The sequence below is a fragment of the Sapajus apella genome, unplaced genomic scaffold, assembly GCF_009761245.1.
Source record: "Sapajus apella isolate SASKATOON/1434 unplaced genomic scaffold, GSC_monkey_1.0 scaffold11, whole genome shotgun sequence".
In the NCBI taxonomy this organism is placed as follows: domain Eukaryota; kingdom Metazoa; phylum Chordata; class Mammalia; order Primates; family Cebidae; genus Sapajus; species Sapajus apella.
This window is the reverse complement of record NW_022436951.1, coordinates 1,754,654-1,769,372: the sequence shown is the minus strand read 5'-3', so window position 1 is coordinate 1,769,372 and position 14,719 is coordinate 1,754,654. Positions and strand designations below refer to the sequence as shown.

At 38.3% G+C, this 14,719-nt stretch overlaps 1 protein-coding gene across 3 annotated transcripts in view; it reads right to left on the bottom strand.

Annotated features, from left to right (window-relative positions):
* Positions 1–9,748: 9,748 nt before the first annotated feature.
* C6 (complement C6) overlaps positions 9,749–14,719 on the bottom strand; it is a 69,644-nt gene continuing 64,673 nt past the window's right edge. For all 3 annotated transcript variants that reach the window (XM_032278864.1, XM_032278865.1, XM_032278862.1), the window contains exon 18: positions 9,749–10,516. In XM_032278864.1, coding sequence (XP_032134755.1) covers positions 10,335–10,516 — 182 coding nt within the window. In that variant the 3' untranslated portion in view covers positions 9,749–10,334. The remainder of the gene's footprint in view (positions 10,517–14,719) is intronic.

The following is a 14,719-nucleotide window of genomic DNA, read 5'->3' as shown; positions in this document are numbered from 1 at the left end:
TTACTAAGTTCTAATTCTGAAGATTCATCTTTTGTTTGATGCTAGATTAGTATCTTCAACTAGGAGAGGGAATCCCTCAAAATTTTTTTAATACAAATTATAGCCATTTTAAGAGAAAAACTGTGCTATTTATCTGTCAACATCACGAAAGTACAAACCTCAAGAACATGATTAATTTCTTTAAAAATTTTTTAACATTACATCTCTCTCTCTCTCTCTCTCTCTCTCTCTCTCTCTCTCTCTGTCTCTGTCTCTCTCTATTTATTTCTATCGGTTTTTGAGGAACAGGTGGTTTTGATTACATGAATAAGTTCGGTAGTGGTGATTTCTGAGATTTTGGTGCATCCATCACCTGAGCAATATACACTGTATCATCCCTCCCCCACCCTTTCCCACTGAGTCTCCAAAGTCCATTGAATAATTTTTATGCATTTGTGTCTTCACAGCTTAGTTTCCACTTTTAGGTGAGAACATACAATGTTTCATTTTTCATTCCTGAGTCACTTCACTTATAATAATGGTCTCCAGCTCCGTCCAGGTTGCTCTGAATGCCATTATTTCATTTCTTTTTATGGCTGAGTAGTATTCCATGGGGTGTGTGTGTGTGTGTGTGTGTGTGTGTGTCTGTCTGTCTGTCTATCTGTCTAGCTAGCTAGCTATCACAATTTCTTTATCCACTGGTTGGTTGATGGGCATTTGGGCTGGTTCCATGTTTTTGCAATTGCAAATTGTGCCACTATAAACACGCATGTGCAAGTGTTTTTTTGTATAATGACTTCTTTTCCTCTGAGTAGATACCCAGTAGTGGGATTGCTGGATAAATGATAGTTCTACTTTTAGTTCTTTAAAGAATCTCCACATTGTTTTCCATAGTGGTTGTACTAATTTATATTCCCACCAGCAGTGTAGAAATGTTCCCTTTGCATCACATCCCTGCCATAATCTATTATTTTTCAAATTTTTAATTATGGCCATTCTTGCAGGAATAAGGTGGTATCGCATTGTGGTTTTGATTTGCATTTTCCTGATCATTAATGATGTTGAGCATTTTTTCATATATTTGTTGGCCATTTGTGTATCTTCTTTTGAGAATTGTCTATTCATGTCCTTAGCCCACTTTCTTGCTAATTTGTTTGAGCGCTTTGTGGATTCTGGATATTAGTCCTTTGTCGGATGTATAGATTGTGTAGATTTTCTCCCACTCTGTGGATTGTCTGTTTACTTTGCTAACTGTTCCTTTTGCTGTACAGAAGTTTTTAGTTTAATTAAGTCCCATCTATTTATCTTTGTTTTTGTTGTATTTGCTTTTGAGTTCTTGGTCATGAAGTCTTTGCTTAAGCCAATGTCTAGAAGGCTTTTCAATGTTACTTTATAGAATTTTTATTGTTTCAGGTTTTAGATTTAAGTCCTAGATACTTCTTGAGTTGATTTTTGTATGAGGTGAAAGGTAAGGATCCAGTTTCATTCTTCTACATGTGGCTTGACAATTATCCCAGCACCATTTGTTGAGTAGAAAAGAACATGAAAAATTTCAGAATCACTGTATGTTTGGCTACAAGTAGCAGAAAAGTCCACTCAAAAATCACTTAAACAATGAAGAAAATTTATTATTTTATAACAAAAAGACCAGAAGCATGAACATTCCAGAGTTGGTTAATTCAGTAGCTCAGTGATTTCATCAATGGTCCAATTCTTTCCATGTTTCTGCTAAAACCTCCACATGTTGGCCAGGACCACAAACGGAAATCTCATGGTAAGAAGCAGATGCCAGCATCATATTCAGATATGGTAACATTCACAAAAAGAGATGATTTATTCCTCTGAGCTGTTGAGGGTGAGAAAAATCCTTCTCAGAAGTCCTCCAGAAGATGCTTCTCACCTCTCATTCAGTAGACTTCCACCACATGCATGTGTCTAATCCACTTGGGAAAGGAAATGGGACTGCACTGACTGACTTAAATCAATTAGAATTCACTTTTTGGGTCTGGGGTTGAGATTGTGTCTAACTTCTCCTGAAATATTGCCCATTAGGAGGAAGCTGAATGAGTTTTGGGAGGGATGGGGCAATAAATAGAATCTGCTACAAAATATATGAATTAGCTTTTATGTTTTATTCAAGCATTAGAGATTGGATAAAGAATCAATTTTTAAATATCAGCATCATTTGTATGCTGAAGTTCTTCAGTGCCTGAAGTTCTTTAGAATGCAGTTTTGACAAGCAATTGGTATGAAATATAATGAAGATGATTTGGTAATCAAGAAATATGGAGCAGGTTCAAGCAACTTTGCAAGGCTTTTAAAAATAAACATTTCCAAGCTAGTACAAAATTGTTAAAATATAATACAGTGTTTCTTAGGAAAATATTCACTATTTTTTGCATTTATGTTTCTTTTTAGTCCTAGGAAGTAAACTCTATATACAAGGGTTTATTTTGTCTTTGTGACTTTAATTTCTCTTATTCAGTTTCCCTATAAAATAATGGATACAATTCAAAATGTATTTTAAAACTAAACATTATCATTTTTCTTGTCTAATTTTAATTTGTTTTTGAATTTTCCACCCAAGTATACTAGTGATTATAGACCATGTTTGAAGCAATGGCAGCTCTCACTTATTAACTCAGTAATGCCTGGAGAAATGTGAAATTTTTCTGGAATGCAATTTGGGGAAGTGGAAGAGATCAGCTTTTAATGGCATCATGTCATTTGTTACATTACAGTTAATATTAGACATGTAGGCTAGGTAATGATATAACAAATAACCACCCCTAAATCTCAGTGGCTTAAAACAAGAAAGGTTTATTTTTTGCTCAAACTACATACAAAGAAATTCAATGGAATATAATGGGCTCCATTCCTATTAGTAACTGAGAAACAGGCTGATGAAGAAGTCACCATCTCAACTATGCCATAGAGAAAGGGAAACTGGGGGAATCTTCATGCCAGCAATTAAATGCTTGGTCAAGAAGCTCCACACATATATCTTCTCACATTTCATCAATCTGTACCAATTGCATAGTACTCCAACCCCCAAGAGCCAGAAGTGTGATCCAACCAGGATCCTGGGAGATGGAGAGCCACCAATATTGGTGAGCAGTATTTTTGACTATTGCAGAGATGTATCAGTGTACATCACTACATTTCAACAGAAGGGAAGACATGTCCCAACAATTAGTTTTCAGTTGTGATAAATAAAATGAAAATTCTTCAGTTAGACTATTTCTCTAGAAGCTGACATTATCAGAAATACAGTTTTATGAAGGACAACAGCTTCTAATCTCATGGTTTTGAACTGTGACGTCACTTTGCCCTCATGATAAGGGTCACATTTTAGTAAAATGGAGGCTTTTCTAAATAGACAATGTCCTTGCCTATGGGACAAGGAGAGGGTGATACCAAGCAAGTAATCCTTGGAGTATATTTCTAATTGCTCAATCTAATTTCTTCCTCATTTTCTATTCATGAGTCTTCTGTCCACATTGCTTTTACGTCATTGATTTTTAGGTTTTTCCTCCTCTTTGTTTCATTTGCAAACATTCGGCCATGTCCATTTTTTTGGCATAGATGATGAATATGCTAAAAAAGAATTTAAAACTTTTACTGCTGTTGTTGATATATGAGCACAGTGAACAAGCCCATGTTATCTGCTTTGATATGAATTCTGAATATTCCAGCCATTTCTCTCCCCTGAGGACTCCACCATGGGCTCCTTAATAAATCGGGTTTGAATAGCAAGATTGGCAGTAGAGGAAATGTGTCATGAAATAGAAAATAAAGTGTAAACTGCAGCCACTACTTTCCATTGTTGTTGTTAATAATAATAACACCCAAGTAGTAAATGCACTTCTCATTCTAGGCTCTCTAGTGGTAATTGTGATGTATACAGATGTTTTATATATATAATTTTGTTTTTTACTCCATTCAATCCTCAGAACAAATAGAGTGAGTTAACTGGTATTATCTCCATCTTTCATGAAAGGAAACTGAGTCTCAGAGAGACTTGTCTAAATTTAAACAGCTTCTAAGTGTCTCCAACTGCTATCAAACTTTGAAGATTTAGGCTTGATTTTATTAACTGTCTGGTTCTTAAAATTTATTTCTTTAAGACATTATCTGTACCTACAATTATTTTAACAGTAACTCACTGCCTTCTACATTATATAATACTGTTTTAAGTTTACCTTTATAATATTTTCATCATACTCTAAGTGCCTCCAAAACCTCTGCATGATTAGAGCCCTAACTCCTGGGACTCAGCAGGTAGTCAGTAAGAGTTTGTGATTGAATGAATGATGCATATGAGGTTCACAAGCTTCACTGAAAGTTGCCAAACCTCCCCATGTGGTCCAGTTCGGACCAGGGAGATCTCTACTATATAAGCCATCAGTGCGTCCAAACAAGCAGAATTAACTATCTGCCCTTCTTACCTATGTAGAAGAGAAACATTTTAAAATGACTTTTCATACACACCTGTAACAAAAAAAAACTGCATGCTGATTGAAGAAATCTTGAAATACAGAGACATATAAATAAAAGTCACTCCAAATTCCAACAGTAAATACTATTTTCAATCACTGTTTTTAAAGCCATTTATATAAACACACAATTATCATAGCTGTAATCATGTACAGTTTTGCAGCCTGTTGTTTCACTTTTCATTATGTTCCTTAAAATAATTTTAAAATGATACTTGTCATACTTTCCTTTATACTGAGTGGCCATAATTTATTACTGGACAGTTAGGGTCTGTCACTGTTTGCTATTATAAATAATGTTGCGATGAGCATCTTTCTACATAAATCTTTGTAAGCATGACTTTCAGTGTGCCATCTGTTTCTTGGAGTCCTGTGGTTGGTGACACACACCTCCGTTAACTGATATTTGACACTTGGAACTGAAACCATGCAGCTAGAACTTGTCAAGAAGACAAATAGGGTAGCAGTGACCTGTCTCATGTTCATAAAATAGACTGGATACAACTATAATTTTGCAGGCTATTTGTTTGGTTAGAAGCTGAATGCCTCATTGATTCCACACATGATGTCCAGAAGAATGAAGGTGACCTTGGAGACAGCCAGCCATTTGGAATCCAATTAATCAAGCCTCAGGATAGTTTCATACCCAACACCAACCAGAAACATCATGATCTGTCAGATTCTTGTTACTCAGAATTAGATTTTAGGAAGGAAGGTGGTTTAGGTGTAACTCATAGGTGCTCTTTTGGAAATAACAGAGTAGCTCAATCTTTTAAACTAAGAAGTGTGGATTGTAGGAGTTGAAGGCTTTGTTGGAAAGAGAAAAAACAATAACATCTTCTAAAATTTAGTGAGCTTTGTTGGAGACTGCCCCAAAGTGGCAACTTTTCATTAAGCTCGAATGTCTCATAAACAGAGGACTTGAATTTTAAAATCATAGTCTTAGAACTGTTTTGTGTCTTTGCTTCCAGGACATCAGAAATATATAACATGCCTATTCATAAAGTTCTTTAAGCTGGGGTTTCACTTATTTTGTCAGTATACTGCAGAACCATCAACAATTTAAATCCATATTTTAAAAAGACTTGAATTGCTTTTCAGTTACTTAAGCTGCAAGCATAAAGACTTAGAATTCATCTCTAACAGCCAAAGAGATAAAGCTTTTACCTTAGATCTGGAATTTATTTAATCTTCTAGGACAGAATTGGAGATATCATGTTCAAATTCCAGGTATTTAATTTGTTTCAGTTTTGTTCTCTGCTTCATGTTTATAATTTTATCACTAGCTCTTAACACTTATTGTACTAAATTGCTATCTCAGTATCAGAGTGTAAAAATTCAACTGGTAAATGGTATGCAAATCAGCCTAATGCAAACTTTAATGAATTAGTGCACTCAAAATATTCTTTGAAACAAAAGTAGCTGAAGTGGTAAAACGACCAAGTAATCACCATTAGAAAGGATGATTGCTACAAATAAAGAATAAAATACTTTATAGCCAATGTGACTGATTTTAATTAAAAAATATGAATGTAATAGCTGGTATGACCCTTTGATTATTCCATGGGCTGTAAATAGAAAATATGTTTTTCCAATCACAGTGTTGTGGGTTGAGTTTTGTCCACTGAAAATCTGTGGTGAAGCTCTGACCCCAGTACCTGGGAATGTGACCTTATTTAAAAATAGAGTCTTCGTTGATGTAATCAAGTTAAGATGAGGTCTTTATGTTACTGGTGGAGAGTGTCCAGGTTCTTGATGTCTTGAACAAAGAACTGGACAAAATGCACAAACAAAACAAGGAAAGAATGAAGCAACAAAAGCAGAGATTTATTGAAATTGAAAGTACCCTCCACTGGGTAGGGGCAGGCCCAAGATAGAGGCTTAAGAGCACCATTACAGAATTTTCTGGGGTTTGAATACCCTCTAGAGGATTCCATTTGTTACTTGGTTTATGCCCTATGGAAATGAAGAGGGTGAAGTAAAGTTACAATATCACTTACTCCGTGTATGCCCTAGGTAAATGAAGAGGATACTTCTTGTCATAGCTGAAGTGTTTCTATTTGATTTAGCTCTAGGAAGTCAGCATGAATTGTGAATCAGCCTCATGTTCCTTATCTCCAGACCCTACTCTCCTGCCTCATTTAGCGCAGGCCTAATTTAACAAGATTAGCATCCTTATAAGACAAGGGAAATTTGGGCAGACATTGACAAAAGGAAGACAATAAAGGGCCACGTGGTGATGAAGGCAGAAATTGCAGTGATGCATCTATAAGCCAAGGAATGCCGGAAATTGCTGGCAAGCACCAAAAGCTGGAAGAGGCAAGGAAGGAGTCTCTTTTACACGTTTCAGAGGGAGCATCTTGGTTTCAGGTTTCTAGCCACCAAAATTGTGAGACAAAAAGTTTCTGTTTGTTTGGCTTTGTTATGGCAGCTCCTGCTTTCAATAGGGTCTGCCAAATTCCATTCTCCTTCTTAGCTCTGGCACAGATCAGACAGATTTCTAGTCAGTTTCTGTTTTCTGAAAGTTGGTCCAGTTTAAGTCCCAAGCTAATATCTGATTTTCATTCCATCTCCTTCTTCCCTCCAGTCCCAGGGCTGGCCTTTCCTCTTCTCTGTGCTCCACGGGAGCCACCAAGTTTCCATTACGTCCCTGTGCCATGGGATGCAGATGGAGAAAAGGGCTGTATCCATATTCTCCCCTGTCAGGCTGCAACTATGAGACAGGGGCAGACCACTCTTGTAAGCATCCTGCCTTCAGCACTTGCTAGGCAGTAAGTGGTCTTAGGTCTTAAGCCTTGCCAGTGGCAGCTATGATTCCACAGCATCCAGCCAGCTAGGGCACCACCATATATCTATCCATAGTGTAGGTAACTCCACTGGAACTGCCCAATGAGTTCATTTTGCTCACTGCCCAGAGAGAGCTGATTTATCAAGACAGGGGATTGCAATAGAGAAGCTTAATTCAGACAGAGCCAGCTGAATGAGAGGCCTGAGTTTTATTATTACTCAATTCAGTCTCTCTAAAAATTCAAAGGCCAGGGTTTTTCAGAGAGAGTTGAGGGGAAGAAGGAGGATGGCTGGGCAATGGGTACTGCTGCTGATTGGTTGGGAGTGCAATTATAGGAGTATGGGAAATTGTCCTCTTGCTCACTGAGTCACCTGTGGGTGGGCCGCAGGAGCAGTTGTTGGATCCAGGTGGAGCCATTGGTCATCATATGCAAAAAACCTGAAAAGATATCTCAAAACGCCAATCTTAGGTTCCACAATAGTGATGTTATTTGCAGGAGTAACTGGGGGAAGTTGCGCATCTTGTGCATCTGGAATAATGTGTTGGTAATCGTGTATGTCTACACCTTAACAGAATTCAGGTTCCTCTCATCCTTCTAGTGTGGTGGTCTCTCATTAGTTTTATAAAGGCTGTTGAGTTTGGAGGAGAGGCTATTATCATTTAAACTATAAATTAAATGTTTGTCTCCCAAAGTTAGCTTGGCCCAAGCTCAGGAATACTAAAGAGTAGTTTGGGGCCGGGCGCGGTGGCTCACGCCTGTAATCCCAGCACTTTGGGAGGCCGAGGCGGGTGGATCACGAGGTCAAGAGATCGAGACCACCCTGGTCAACATGGTGAAACCCCATCTCTACTAAAAATACAAAAAACCAGCTGGGCATAGTGGCGCATGCCTGTAATCCCAGTTACTCAGGAGGCTGAGGCAGGAGAATTGCCTGAACCCAGGACATGGAGGTTGCGGTGAGCCGAGATCACGCCATTGCACTCCAGCCTGGGTAACAAGAGTGAAACTCCGTCTCAAAAAAAAAAGAAAGAGTAGTTTGAAGGCTAAAGGCAAGATAGAGGTTGGTTAAATCAGATCTCTCTTACAGACATAATTTCCTCCCTGTTAGAATTTCAGCAAAGGTGGTTTCATCACACCCTACAACTTGTCTTGGGTGTTTGGTTGCCTGGCTTCAGTGGACATTTTCAGCATTCTCCTCCTCCTCCTCACCAAAGGGAGAGAATGGACTTGGGGGAAGAACAGGACTCCCACTCTCAACTCTGCATTCCTGTGGCTGCAGATTCCCATGACTCCCTTCCCTACTTATCTAGTCCCATTTTATAGCCTGGAAAGTTGTAGGGCTGGCATGAGAGTTGGGTTGAACAGAGCCAATTCAATCTTGGGGAAAGTTTCTTGATTCAATTGTTAGTGGCTCTCCTTAGGATGTGGGAATATTTAATACCTCCTTGCCCTTAGCTGGTGTCTTGGATGTGCTGAAGGCTTATGATGCTTATAGGAGTGGCCTGCACCACTCAGAGTGAGAAGGGAATAGGGTGGTATGACTGGGAAAAAGGTGGGTTACTGACTCCTGGGAAAGGAAAAGGTCACAATCAACCTCTGTTACACCAGGAAAATGTTTTTTAGTTTATAGGCATTTTCATTCCTCATTTTTCTTCTTTAATATTATGATGTATGTTAGATTTTGCAGACATCCTATGATTAATGAGATGGATCAGGAGCTGCATGTATAAGGTCTAGGGAGAGGGTTTGTGGGTTGCTGTGGCTCACAGCCTTCTTCCAAGAGGTGGGGATCCCTGTGAGTTTTGCTGAAAGAGAATCTGCTTCCACTCACCTGTTTGGAGGTTGGCTATAGTTTTGAGATCAATTACTTAATCAGGATTAGCTGTTTGATGACACTATCTCTAAATTCAGTGTGCTTACAATGTGATGCTCTAATGATCATCAGCAGTACCACCTGGAATGTTGTTAGAAACACATTCTCAGGCTACACCCCAGAACTACTGAGTTAGAAACTGGGGTGGTTCCAGGCATCTACCTGAACATACACATCCTCTAGGTGATTCTAATGCACCCTGGTATTTGAGAACTGCTGCTCCAAAGATGCCTCTCTTCTCCAATTCAAATTGATACCCTAGCCTCTCTAATAAACTGGTTTCTGCTTTGTATGGTCTAATGAAAAGATATGACTTACCTGAAAAAACCATTCCTTCAAAATTCTCTGACAGTTTTCCATCCATCATACACTTCACCCTAAAGCTTTATAATGCACTTTAGTTGAGGCAAAGAGAATCTCTTTTCTACTTTCTGAGAGAATAGAACTCCAGAAGTTTATTCTTGACTACTTTAATTTCCACTGGAGTTCAATCATCCCTACAGTGATGTTTGTTGTTATGGAATATTTCCTTGCATAAGATGATAATTAAAAACGGGACTCACCCTTCCCTGCTGTATTTTCTTCAAAACAATGATCACCATAAAACATGCTGCATATTTTACCTGTTTATTTCATTGTGTGTATGTCTCCCCCTGGATGAATGTATACTTCATGAAGGCCAAGGCTTTTGTCTGTTGTATTCTTTGCTGAGTTCTCATGACTTTGGGTCAGTACTTGACATCCTGTATACATAATAAAATTGTTTGCTGAATGAAGACATGAAAGTTGGGTTTCAAGAATGTGTTTTAGAGGTTCTAGAGATTTCTGTTTATTGATTCATTGAAGAAAATTATGGTTTTATTCTTATTTCTAACTGTGAAAATGCTTAATATCACAGGCTTCTTAAGGGCCTCAGGAGTCCCATTATTTTTGTGCAATGTGAACAGGAGAATTTACCAGACTGCTGTGGAAGTTGATATCTAGAGGCATGCTACAGGGTGTCATGAGCTGGAACTGAATAAGACATGCCAAACAGAAGAGGCCGGGGAGAATAATGATCTCAAACTAACACAAAATAATTTTTGTCAGTAACTTTGAGCATGCCAGTCTGCTGTTTGTACAAGAATTCTCATTTGTAGAAGTTGTTTCTTCCGGATGGTAAATCTGTTAATTGTGCTGGGTCTAGCAGTAATTGTGCTAGGCCAAACACTTTCCAGGATGCAGTATTTCCACCTTCCTGTTTGCACATCTTATAGCTCCCACTTCACAGATGTTCAACGTTTTCTCACTCGTTGACGATCCCACTTTGACACAGTAGAGTTGGCTTCCTCCCTTGAAGCACTGTGGGGGCAATAGGCAGACACATTTGGAAGTGGAGGCTGTAATGAGAGAGAGAGAGAGAGACAGTGTGACTCACCACAGTACATTAGGGTTTGGTTTTGCCTAACTCATCCCTAGGGTGTCGAGCTCCTTGATGGTGTTGAATTAAGTTTAGTCTAAAGCTTTCTCCAATGAATGAGAAAGCTAGAAAACAAGAATTAAAAACAAAACAAAACAACAAAACATCCCACCAAAGGCAATGACCCCAAAGACCCAACTGTGATTGAATAGAGAGATCTGTATGTAAGAGACTGGAGGGCACTAGTAAGCCAGTAAGGTTAAAGAGCTGGCCTATTTCTGGCACTTACCCCTGTCTCACTGTCCACATCCAATGAGAGGATTTGAACTATCTCTGGCACCTCCCTCTCACTCACTGCCTACATTCAATCAGGCACTAGTCCTATCGATCCATTTCTTCATTATCTTCAGCTTGTTCTTTCTGTTTTTTTAAATCATTGGCATTGTCTAAGTACATTTGTAGTTATCATTTGAAGAGTGTGTACTGTGAGGCCATACAATATGCCAAGCACTTTACCTGCATTACTTTGTTGAACCCTTACAACAAACATAGGAACTAGGCTATCATACTAATTCTACAGAAGAAGAAGCTGAGCCCAAAGAAGTTAAGCCCTTTGCCCATTGCTACACAATTAGTAAATGGTAGAAGCAGGATTTAAATAATACATGACTCACAGTACTGAGGTCTTTAACGATATCTGTAACTATATATCACATTTGCTTCTTTCTTTCAAGAATATTATTGGGGGCCAGGCGCAGTGGCTCACGCCTGTAATCCCAGCACTTTGGGAGGCCGAGGCAGGTGGATCACAAGGTCAGGAGTTCAAGACCAACCTGTCCAACATGGTGAAATCCTGTCCCTACTAAAAAATACAAAAATTAGCTGGGCATGGTGGCTCCAAGTAGCTTTAATCTCAGCTACTTGGGAGGCTGAGGTAGGAGAATTGCTTGAACTGGGACCCTCTGGAGGTTGCAGTGAGCTGAGATGGCACCACTGCACTCCAGCCTGAGCTACAGAGTGAGACTCCATCTCAAAATAAATAAATAAATAAGTAAATAAAAGAATATTATTGAGTTATACCTGGGAATCTGTATTTTTAATAGTTAAATTGGGTGATTCTCCTATGAGGCCTGCTTTTGGAATCATGAAAACACTTCATAATTCATTTAAGTCTTATGTTCATGAAACAGGTTTAAAACAATCATTTAGTGATAAAGTTACCAAAGCCGAGTATATTAAATTAATTTTGAACAAAGGTTTATAGATTCATTTATTATATATGAATGTTTAGTCAAAGGTCAAGGTCCTCCACAGTTTGGCCTCAACTTCCATTTCCAACATTATCTTTTTAACTTTCTTCATTTCAAGTAGATTAACTCTCTGTTTTTCCAACAAGACCCCAAATGTGTTCTAGATTTTGTTCTTTCCCCATGCCATCTGCCTTTTTTGCCAGACCGATGTGCTCTTTCCTACTTCTCCCCACATGTCTGGTTTCTATGTCTTGCCTCCTCAATGAAGCATTTCACAGCAACATACCCATACTCAGATCTTTTGATCTTTTCTTTTTTTGAGAAGGGTCATATTCTGTCTCCCAGGCTGGGGTGCAGTGTCCCAATCATGGCTTACTGCACCCTTGAACTCCTGGGCTCAAGAGATCCTCCCACCTTAGCTACCCAAGTGGCTGGGACTACAGGTGCGCCCAACCAGCGCAGCTAATCTATTATTCTTTGTAGAGACAAGGTCTCATTATGTTGTCCAGGCTAGTGTCAAATTGCTGGGCTCAACGGATTCTTCTGCCTTGGTGTCCCCAAGTACTGGGATTACAGGTGTGAACCACAATGTCTGACCAGATTTTCTCTTTTTTTTCTTTTTCTTTTAGGTTCAGGGATACATATGCAACTTTGTTATATAGGTAAATTGCATGTCATACGGGTTTGGTGTACAGATTATTTCATCACCCAGGTAATAAGCATAGTGCCTGATAGGTAGTTTTGTGATTCTCTTCCTCCTCCCACCCTCCACCCTCGAGTAGGCCCTCGTGTCTGTTGTTCCTTTCTTTGTGTCCATATGTTCTCATTGTTTAGCTCCTGCTCATAAGTAAGAACATGTGGTATTTGGTTTTCTGTTCTTATATTAGTTTGATTAGGATAATGGCTTTCAGCTCCATCTATGTTGCTGCAAAGGACATAACCTTACTGTTTTTTTATGATTGCATAGCATGTCATGTTGTATTTGTATCACGTTTTCACATTTTCTTTATCCAGTTTATTGTTCATGGGTACTTAGGTTAAGTCTGTCTTTGCTAATGTGAATGGTGCTATAATAAAATACATGTGTATGTGTCTCTATGATAGAATGATTTATATTCCTTTTGGTATATGCCCAGTAATGGGATTGCTGGGTCAAATGGTAATTATGTTTTAAGTTTTTCGAGGAATTCTGTTCTAAGTTCTTTGAGGAATCGCCACAGTGCTTTCCACAATGGCTGAACTAAAGCAGATCTTTACTTCAGTGGTGTAAACTTGTTAGTACCATATCTGACTTTTAAAAAAAACATTAGTTAGCTTTTCATATGTCTTTTCCCCAAGACAATTGCTAAGTGCTTTTTTAGAGAGAAGTGTAGCTCATCTGTCTGTGTGTTCTATTCAGCTCTTAACAAGGTACTCAGTTAATTCTCCGGATCAACTGATTTCAAATTCTGAATTGTGGGTACAGGTATAAGCATACAAAAAATAAATTTATTTAATGGATTTGGAATAATTCATATTGCCAAAATACCTCAGTCAGCATGAGTATCAGGAATGAGGTCATGAATGAACTGCTTATTTTAGGCAGACATTAATTCTTTCCCATCTATCTCAACTGAGGGGAAAAAATAGGGGAAAGGAAGTAGGGAGATACTCATATGCACCACGTGCCTGGGCATTTTGCCCTTGGTAGGAAACATTTTATGAAAAACCATTTATTTCCTTACTCTGTTCTCTGTCAAACAGCTAGGGAAAATTGTCATTCATTGTTGGAAAGAATTTCTTGTCCATTGTTGGAAGGGATGGAGTTTGGTGAAAGACAGGTGACTGTTCCACCTCTGGTTAGGAAATCGGTTCCTTAGGTTTTTGGAAGGGCCACGGTCACTACTCTGTTAGTATGGTTATAACTTAAATATTCTTTGCCTAATCAAAGAGCATTTAAGCTTTACCCATGCTTAAATTTTCAGACTACCAGCACCAGAAGGCCCTTCCCACCACCTCCACGAATTCATTTTTAACATTCAGTTCTCATGCTTCTATGCCTAAGAAACCTTTCCAGACCAGAAGATGTTTCTCTCTCTTATAGCTCTTATCACATTCTGCCTTGTACTAAAGCGATTCATGTGATTATTTTCTAATGTTACTCCTTAACAATTTGAGGGGTAAAAAGAGACCCTCATTTAAAAACCCTCATCATGCCTTGAATAGTGACTTCCACATTGGCTGCTAAATGGATGCTGGCTGAACAAATTTCCCCTTCCTGTTGGTTGGCGGTAGATATTTCTGAAATTCAGATCAAATACTTGATATTGATAAATAGGCGTTCGGGGGAATTTCATTTATGTTGTAACTTTTGAATAGTGACCTTCATGTTACTTTGAAATTCTACTTTAAACTTTTAAAAAAATTCATTGTAGATAGAGAAGGAAAAGAGTAACTAAGAGCACAGTGTAATCAAGAACACAGTTTAATCAAAGTGACGTTCAATTGAACTGAAAATTACTAATATTCCAACTTGCCATGAGTGGCCTGGGTATAAAATACGTTTTTTTAAATAAAAGACAGCTTTCTCTGTCTTCATAAATGCTATCACTGATACTTTTCTATAGTACTAATCCAAACAGAACCCTCTGTGGCATTTACTTTTGCTCACCAATTAAAGAAAGCTGGCAGAGGCAAATCATGTCTTCGGAGAAAAAAATGCTTTGAGTTTCCTGATTGTGTGCAGAACCAAAAAATATTTTAAATTGCCTAGATAAATATTCTATTAAGAAATGTTCATGTGTTAGTTTGACTACCCAAAGCATTTTGAACAATATTGGTTAAGTAGTCACAGTTAGTACTTTTTAAAAACAAACTTAGACTCCTCAAGTATGTGAGGATTTAGATATGTGTACAACAAAGGCGTAATAGTAAAGACAGGCATTTTGATAAAA